Source organism: Carya illinoinensis, chromosome 5 (genome assembly GCF_018687715.1).
Source record: "Carya illinoinensis cultivar Pawnee chromosome 5, C.illinoinensisPawnee_v1, whole genome shotgun sequence".
NCBI classification, from domain to species: domain Eukaryota; kingdom Viridiplantae; phylum Streptophyta; class Magnoliopsida; order Fagales; family Juglandaceae; genus Carya; species Carya illinoinensis.
Window position 1 is genome coordinate 8,605,269 of NC_056756.1, and position 9,319 is coordinate 8,614,587.

Sequence of the window (9,319 nt, forward strand, 5' to 3'; positions counted from 1 at the left end):
TCCAACACAAGAAATAAATGTGATAATGTAAAATCAAGATTCAAGTTTAGAACTTCTGTTTTAATACCATATAAAATCATTACTTATCTTAAAAGTTTATGCAGATGATAAATTCATTTTATAACTAATTAATATATATACATATATATATATATAGAGAGAGAGAGAGAGAGAGAGAGAGAGAGTATGAATTTACCATTAACAATTGAATTCGATAAAAAAATCTAGCATTCGACTCTACTCAACCTTTTCTTGAACGATGGTTAGTTTTTCAACGATATTGCATGAGTGATATTCAAATACTATGGGTTTCGATAGTTGGTTTTGATTTATTTATTTAATGATTAAAGAAATATTTTTTTAATAATATTTTAAATATTTAAAAAAATAAAAAAAATGCATGAAAAAGGGCAAAAAAGGATTACACGTTTAGAGACCTAGAATAGAAATCTAATAATAATAGACGAAGCACTACCCTTATCCAAATTTCTTTGCGTAAAGAGAGAGATGCGTGTTATTTTAGACATTAGACAACCGAGAAGGAGGTGTAGAACGCTGTTAATTTTGTAAGAATTATGTCAATATCAGTTGTCGATTCCATTGTGTCAATGTGTCGTAGCATAGGTATGTGTCGGTGGCCATCGTGGTTCAAAATCCCAATTATCTAAACCTAACCCCAGCCTTCTCCTGGTCCACTGGAATGCTCATCATCCATCTGGAATGCTCTGCTGGTTGGTGGGGGCATAGACCTTCAAACGTCAAACCTTTTTGATTGGGCATTGCCCCCCACAAACTCCTCCTTTCTTCTTTCGATTATTTTCCACTTTCTATTCTTCATTCCGTGTTGTTCGAACTTCGAACTGCTTGAAAATGGGCTTCATCCAACAATTTCATATTATATTGCCCATTATCGCTATTTCTCTCGTGGATTACGAAGCACTCGAGCTGACATGACTGCACAAAAACCATCCTTGTACGTTCTTTCTCATGCCACAAGTTTAGTTTTTTTTTTTTTTTTTTCAAATATTCATATATGATAAACGATTGTAAAATATAAGACTCACTGGGTAACAGCCCTCAACAATCATTTTAAACCAATAAATATAACACAAAATAATAATAATAACAAAACAAAGAGACTTGACTTCCACCTATTTTCTACAAAAAAGAACCACTTGAAGCGAATTTGACACAACCTGATAAACAAACTAAAAACTACAATTGGATGCTGCAATGAATTGTTGTGTGCTGCAATTTGCTAATTTGGGTTGGCTAAAAGAGACTTTCATTATTATTTTATCTTTGATTCTTAGTTAAGAAAAGCATGAATATAAAAAAATAACAACCAAAAGATGGGTTGAATCAACAGCAAACAGCCGTTATTGACTATGGAGTATGGAAGCATGTGTAGGCCATGTGCCACTCTTGGAGAGAAGATGATATTCGAATCTAAGAGATCAAATTCCGTTGACCCCGATGATGCCACTTATGGCAGTGATAGACTCCATATGATGCAACAACGCGTGAGTTTCACGAACGGTGTGAGTTGCACATGAGATGTACGCATTAGTTTTTTGGTCGATTTTCTTTTGCTGTCCAAAGTAGTGGTGGCTGGAGAATCTAGTGGTCGGGTGCATAGCGGTCGTAAGAGGCCAGTAGATAACAGATAGGCACATCTCGATATTATGGATGAAAAACAAACAAAAAATTAGGAAAAAAATAATGGACGATAAATTCAAATTAAACCAGATAGGGGGAGGGCTAGCGAAGCTTCTCCCCCTTCTAAACAGAGATGGGAGGGTTATTCCGGTATAGGCTGGAAAGAAAATATCACCCAGAGAGAGAAAATATCTTGGTCTATAAAGTGTCTTTCGAGTTCCCATGTTTGAATTTTAAAATCAGTGTCCACTCAAATTAAGAAAAATATAATTAGATGATTACATTTATAATTTTTCATCAATTTAAATATTTAAATAATGATTTGAAATGACGTCAAACAGAAGAAAGGGGACTCAAAACAATTCCGTGATTGGCTTTGTAAAAATTAAAATGATATTGATTAATGGTACAAAATATAGACGGTATAGATCTACTGCCAAAAAAATACAAAAAAACAAAAACAAATAAAAAATAAAAATAAAAAAACAAAATCACCAGAAAAACTAAGGCAATGAAATAAAGCCACATTTTACAAGATGTTTCTTCTTCTATTGCAATTATAGTCTGCCTCACCTCGAAAGAGGTCCAAACCACTTAGAATGAAAAGAAGATTGGAAAGAAAGCAACACCAATAGCAGCACCACCAAAATGGCAATACCCAAAGGCGAGCTCCCAGCTCGCTGAACTGAATCTTGCTCCGCGCGCAAGAGATGAAAGTTGAACCTCCAACTTGTTGAATTTAAAGCCACGACGAATATCAGTAGGATAGGCAACAAGAAAACGAACAGCTGCATGTTGATTGCTGTGTATTTCAACTCGGCCTTGTAGTCTGCGGATTTAGAAAACCATAGCAAGACAATGACAATGGCAAAAATGGTGAGCAAATGAAGTGGTGGGGTGGAAATGGAGGCCAGAGTCTGGCCCGTCCACCCTTGTTTCCATTCTGGACCTCTCCTCTTAGTGTAGAACCACTCCATTGTCTCTCTCTCTGTATCTCCCTCCCCCTCTCCAGGAATGGTTTATATAAGAAGCAAAAGCCTGGATTGTTTGCTTTGGCATATATTCTTTGAGTGTAGAATCACTTAACTCTGTTGATTAGCAATTGACATTCTTGCTTTTGGAGGAGTGCTTATTAAGTTCATCCATGGCGAATAAGTTTTAACATTTAGTTTCAATTCCCTCGTACAGCAGTTATCATGCATTACGTGCCTGCCTGGCCCCAAGTTCACGAAATCAATTTCTCGCATCATGTGACCATCAACAGCAAAAATATTCCGCGGAAACGAGAAGAGCATATAAAAAGCAACATGACGTCTTTAATCCGGTTAAGTTCAGGACCCGTGTAACACATCCTCATCACACGGATAAGGCAACCCCGGACCAAAGAAGAGCATATGCATGCTCTTGGAAAAAGATGTTGTCCAAGGCTTATTTTCCACTTTCCTCCTATTTGACTAAAGTGGCCGCCATTGATGGGTATGGATAATTTGTACACAAATTCGAGAGAAGACCTTTGTCCACGGTAGTATTTTCCATATAAAGTTCACGTCATGCAAATCAAACTTGTAGGAAAAAAACTTCAAATTCTTGATACAGATGCCAGTCATTAATAACTTATGCCACCAAAACATGACTTGTATACCTCTAGTTATCCCCAGAAGAGAGGTAGCCCACGGAAAACAAACGAAAATATTTTCTACCTTAATAAATTGAAATTGATCAAAAACCCATCCAAGAAAACCGGCACATAGTTTTATTAGACTATACTTCAAACTGAAACAGCTTCTCCTCACCAATTTTTGCTCTCGTTGCCAAAACCATCATAATCAAGCGGCAACTTTCTTGGATGTCACAGAATTGACGATGGTAGCAAATTCAGGGCCCTACATCAAGAAAAATCAAGTTGTAATCATCACAACACATCACCAATGCGAAAACATCAATGCGCAATATACCTTCAAGGAAGCACCGCCAACGAGAAAACCATCAATATCTTCTTGCTTGGCGAGCTCAGCAGAATTGCCTCCGTTTACAGACCCTGAAAAGAATTTTAGTTTTAGTTTAATTGTAAGCAGAAGTCAAGTATCACTAGAGCTAGAAGGCTAAATATCCCAACTGACTAAGAACAAATGATGAGTTTTAAACAAAAGAACCTGCTCAAAAGAGGCCAATAGTACCAAGCCTGTACTGAGTTCTGGTATTAATAACAACGTCAGCAGAATTTACTTGTCAATACTGTGTTCGTTATTTACATCTTATTTTACAAGTATAAGACAAGGTATATGCCAGGAATGATGCACAGATTGTAGCACACCCGGCTTAGTCCTATCTGTTTGCAGAGTCTAATGATGCATCTTGATGAGAATTAGCCTTGGGCACAGAAGGACACCGTTGCATCCCATCTCCCTCCTTCTACAAAGAAAACTGATCTCTCTCGCATAACATCTTTCTGTTGTTCGTATAACACCTCATATAACAGTGAAGTAACATAGAAATGAAGCTCTAAGCCCCAGCAGCTTAAAAGTAACATCGTGGAGGTGAACACCTGCTGCTCTATAAGCCTAACCCCGCCCCTCCAAAAAACAAAACAAACCTCAAAAAACAAAAAATCACACTAAAAAAAATTATCACAGAGAAGAGATGACTGTGGAGTGTTGGCTGCTTTTACCGACAGATAATTACTGAGTAAAACTTTCAAATGCAGTAACTATACGCATATATGATCCAAAAGTTGCAGTGGTTAAACTACCTCCATAAATAATTCGTGTTTTAGATGCAACTTCTGCTGAGACATTCTTCCTAAGCCAATCACGAAGAGCTACATGTACTTCCTGTGCTTGGATGGGTGTAGCAACTTTACCAGTCCCAATGGCCCATACAGGCTCATAAGCAATAACCACATTTTCCCAACTAGGCACTGCATCTGCACATAATGAACATGAATAGTGTTATGGAACAGTCAACATAGTTTCTTTTAGCAACAGGATTCTAACAGTGACTACATATTTCCCAAAAAAAGTTATATCAGCAGAAACTTGCCAGCAAAAGCCTTCAGTTGCTGAAAACAGACATCAAAAGTTTTCCCTGACTCCCTTTCTTCTAACTTTTCCCCAACACAAGCAATTACTCCCAGGCCCTGGCTCAAAGCATAGGCAGCTTTCTTTCCTATAAACTGAAGTTGACAAAGTTCAAGTTAAATTCTTAATTCACAGGACCAATTAGCAATGCACAGTAATCATCTTCTCTTGGAAACCTGTCATAAAAATTTTCATTAAAACTTCACCTGGTCATCTTCACCAATGATATGTCTCCTCTCTGAATGTCCAAGAATAACCCACTTGCAACCAATATCATTCAATTGTTCCACACTACAAAATGGAAATGGTAAAGTCCTTACATAAAATTATAAAACGGAAAAAAAAGAGCAGATAAAATATAAAATTGTATTTTTAAAATATCAAATTATTGCGATCACGTTCAAGAAATTTTGGATACTGATAAACAAAAAGCACATTGTTTTAAAAATGCAGTGCAAATTGTGCAATGCTCCCCAAAAGTTTCAACAACCATTCTACACAATTGGGAAAATGATTTTAAAAAAGTTTCCAATCTAATGGGGAAAAAATTATTAAATTACTAAACAAATATTGTAATCCAGTAAACGAGCAAAACACTACAAACCAATTAGAATCTTCTGTTAAAAAAGGACAAGCAAGCTCACCTGATTTCTCCGGTGAACGCTCCTCCTTTTCCAACCCAAGAGTTCTGACCAGATATCTCGATCCGAGCCGTTAACGTGTTTTTTACCTGATCAATGTAAATAAAGGGAGGTGCTACAACAACATCTGTACGTCTCACAAGGAAAAAAAAAATTATAAATTTCCAAATTTTGACTTGGAAAAAATAATATCAAATTAAACAAACTTTCGTAATGCAAAACAACATGTCTAAGACTTGTTTGAACACTAAACAAAAGTCCATCTTAATTTAAATTCATACTACTATTCAAGAATGCACATTTTCTCAAGGATTACATAATTATTATCTCATTGATTCACTGTGAGGCTATTCGGACAGTCACAAACTTAATTTGCAGTTTTACAGGTGTTATTATCTTTGCATCCAAGTTTTTGGGTAGTGGTCACGGGTATAGTCAGAAAGAAGCTCTCATTATAATGTCTATGGGGAATTGAAAGAAACATATACTAAGTCAAATGCCGGAAATTATCTTACCAACATCAGCCTCCAATTTTGCACCGTTCAAGTCAGAGACAAGCTTAGTGATAGACTCTTTTGTCCCATTCTGTAAAGAAAACATTCAATATGAAGAATTTCAAACCACAAACGCAAAATTAGAAAGAGGAAAAATATCTATATTGCATCTGCAACATCCAACAGAATGGCAAGATTTTATAAATAGAGAAATATAACGGAATGACCGAAAATTTTAAGAAATAACAGGCTATAATTTATGCAAACAAATAATATGGATCACATAAAAACCCAGATTTGAGATAATAACAGTTCAAACATAACATTTTCAAGATAAATTAAAAACTTACACACTTCCAGTTTCCACCAACGAAGAACTGCAAGCACAAACAAGGAAAGACCGATTAGTATATGGCCAAATGGGGGAATCAATAATACCAACCTAAGAAAAATGAATGTGGTAAAATTGCCGTTCAATGGTAGAGACACTTTATTGAGAAAGGGCTTTTCCCTTTAGCCCGTAAAACCATTATGAAGGAAAATTATGTGATACATACAAAAATAAATACGACGAGAAAATAAAAGGAAGATTATGAAGCTAAGCCATAAATCTTCACTTCCTAAAACCACATTTTACAAGCAGATTAGGTTTTAACTAAACTTCAAGTCCATAATACGACCATCAGTTGTGTTGTGCCCCTATGCACCTTTTAGCAAATTCGTGTTACCCATAAAAAATGATAATAATAGGACCATATTTAAATAAGCACAAAAAGGGTTTAAAGACGCGGTTTTGATCTCTTGATAGAGCTGCATGGTCTCGCCACAATGGATAAGATAATAGAGACTAAGATAACAAAGATCAGTCTTGCTGGTAAGCCCATCACCTCGAGGTTTCATGTGCATTGCAAGTCCAGATACCAAGTTACCAACTAGAAGGTTGAGTCTAACAAGGAGACTACCATATAAAAATAAATTGGTTATACTGCAGCTGATTAGAAAAAAGATCAATTGTTAGTTAAATGTTGGTCAAAAGCTCCATAATGCTTCATTAATTAACCATTGCTGGAGCTCTTCTCAGGAAACATGTACATTTTTTCCCACTTGGGAAACCCTGGGATTTACATATGGCTTTCTCATGGTAGTATCCTTTGTTACGGTTTAATTTTAAGTTCAAATGCGTTTGGGGGTTTATTACTTTCACTTGCTTATCCTTTTCTTTTCTTTTAAATTTGTATATCTTCATAAAGATTAATTTTTTCTACCATCCTATATATATGAATACTCTAAAACAATCGCAAATACCAAGTGGAAAAAGATAAAGAATTTAGAAATAAAACCAGAGAAAAGAGAGCATTCGCTATCTTTCATGATAAAACAAAGAAAACTTGTTCAAGCTTGGATCTAGAACATTATTGAGAGGCTCGGTGCGCTACCTTTCCAGTGCCGGCCATGGAGACAACACCGCGGGAGCCTTTACGAGAGGAAGAGAGGCGGATATGGGAGTGGACTTGTTGAAATAAGGAGTGAGAGTGAGAGTGGTCGAGCTTGGGGCAGGATCGGCGGAGGCCGGAGAACTGAGCCGATAGTTGGGATGCCAGGGATGTCGAGGCGACGGCCATCTTACGCGAGAAAGTGAGCGAGAGATTGGGTTCTCTTTGTTGTGGTGGTGGTGTCGATGTTGTTAGCAGTTCAACTTGGTTGGCTTCTATTGATGGTCTCTTCTCCTGGTGTCGATGTGTTTTATGGTAAAAATTCGCAGGTAAGTGGAGCACAGAGCTTCACGCGACTGCGCTGGACGTCGACTCCACGCTTGAACTGGATAATGATACGTGGATTGGTTCGATTGGACTATGACACTTTCATATTTTGTTGAGTAGTCCCTATCTCGTGTGACATGGATTCTCAAGGCATTTGTTATTTTTTGAGTGTTTTTTTTTTTTTTATAAGCTTTTAAATCATAAATTTTTTTTCTAGTGGTCTCGTGCCGATGCATTTTGTCAACATGACCGGAGCTCAACAATAGTTCAAATGGTCACGATGATGACTTGAATGTTAATACAATATTTAGATATTTATCTATAAAATAAATAATATATAAAATATAAATAAAGAAAGATATGAAAATTTACTTAATATAACATAAAAATTTACATTCACAAGTCTTGTAATGGCAAATGTGATTAAAACGAGATGTCAAAATCAATTCTTTTTATTCAACAATGGGTTTATATATGTCATGACGTTTAATCTTCTGACATAATATCATTAAACAACAAAAGGTATTGGGGAAATCCAAACCAGACATCACAAAGGCGATATTCTTTATTTTTTACAGCCAACAGCGAGTGGTCGGGACAGTCTTAACGCGCTTTAAAAGGCGCTGATGATACCAAAGACTCACAGCATTGTAGTTGTCGCTGTCCTTCAACGGGACGACATTTTGGCATGGTAATCTCGCTCCAACGACGACGTCGTTCAACTACTCTCTATGCAATTTTGCCTTTATTTTATGAACGGTAGGATAATATGTTAGGTCTACTTCATCTTGCCACGTGGCTAAACCGAGGAACAGGATGTGGATTAATAGTGGTGTGATGGATAGGTAAGATATGTGGACGGTCAGCGGAGCCTCTCACCTATCCATCATATCCGAAACAAAAAGAACACCACCTTGAAAATCCTTCTGGGTTTTTGAAAACATTTTGTGTTTTATCCAGACCAAAAAATATGGCTGGGAAAAGGAAATTAAGGGTCAAAATTCAAGTCCTTGTTGAGTAGCTAGTGGGTACCTGACTAACTAAATTGCCTTCACAGCCAAGGATCCATGCTGTTGATCGGTAGGTGTACCACCAAACCTCAGGGTTTAGTTGATGAACATGAAGGTTTCCTGAAAAAAATAGTAATCCTGTGCCAATTTCCATTCTCACAACCAATTATAAGTAAGCTTGGCAAAACATTATAAGCAAACAACATATTTCATTCACGAATATATCTTACAAAATCTATTCATTTAACAAATACATCTCATAACATCACTTCCCGTTTCATGTCCTGTATTGTGTTGATCATGCTCTCTTAATACTCAAAATGGTTCACAGTTTTCTGGGCAAAATGCAGACACAAGAAGCAGTTGAGACGGTTGAGAACTTGAGAACAACGGATCACCATATCGACTTGTTCTTTTGTCTTTTTTTCACTACCTTCACCTCATCCTTCCATAAATATCATAAATATCCTCACTTGTGGCCTCTGCTGACATCTCCATTGCGCCCATAAATATCATAATCAGCCATCTAGTTGGTTAGAATAATGTCTGTTTCAGCATTCAAGTCCTTTGGAAATTGTGACCAGCAGTTGTCACGACTTAAGACCTATTGTTCGGCTTTTTTTTTTTTTTCCTCTGGTCTTTCGGTGGTGGTAGGTTATATTGTTCAGCACAAACTCA

At 36.7% G+C, this 9,319-nt stretch overlaps 1 protein-coding gene across 1 annotated transcript; it reads right to left on the reverse strand.

Moving 5' to 3' along the window:
• Positions 1–3,157: 3,157 nt before the first annotated feature.
• On the reverse strand, positions 3,158–7,596 carry LOC122311071 (triosephosphate isomerase, chloroplastic). Its single transcript, XM_043125431.1, has 9 exons — positions 7,308–7,596; positions 6,222–6,248; positions 5,893–5,962; positions 5,381–5,504; positions 4,943–5,027; positions 4,699–4,831; positions 4,409–4,582; positions 3,615–3,697; positions 3,158–3,542 (listed from the first exon to the last, which is right to left on the reverse strand). The coding sequence occupies exons 1-9, from the start codon at positions 7,491–7,493 to the stop codon at positions 3,486–3,488; spliced, it is 939 nt and encodes a 312-aa protein (XP_042981365.1). The 5' UTR covers positions 7,494–7,596; the 3' UTR covers positions 3,158–3,485.
• Positions 7,597–9,319: the final 1,723 nt, after the last annotated feature.

Excerpts from the sequence above, each read along its gene's own strand:
- LOC122311071 (XM_043125431.1), bottom strand. The coding sequence starts at position 7,493 with ATGGCCGTCGCCTCGACATCCCTGGCATCCCAACTATCGGCTCAGTTC. Across the intron at positions 6,249-7,307 it reads CCATGGCCGGCACTGGAAAG|TTCTTCGTTGGTGGAAACTG; the intron begins GTAGCGCACCGA and ends TTGTGCTTGCAG. Across the intron at positions 5,963-6,221 it reads TTGGTGGAAACTGGAAGTGT|AATGGGACAAAAGAGTCTAT; the intron begins GTAAGTTTTTAA and ends TTTTCTTTACAG.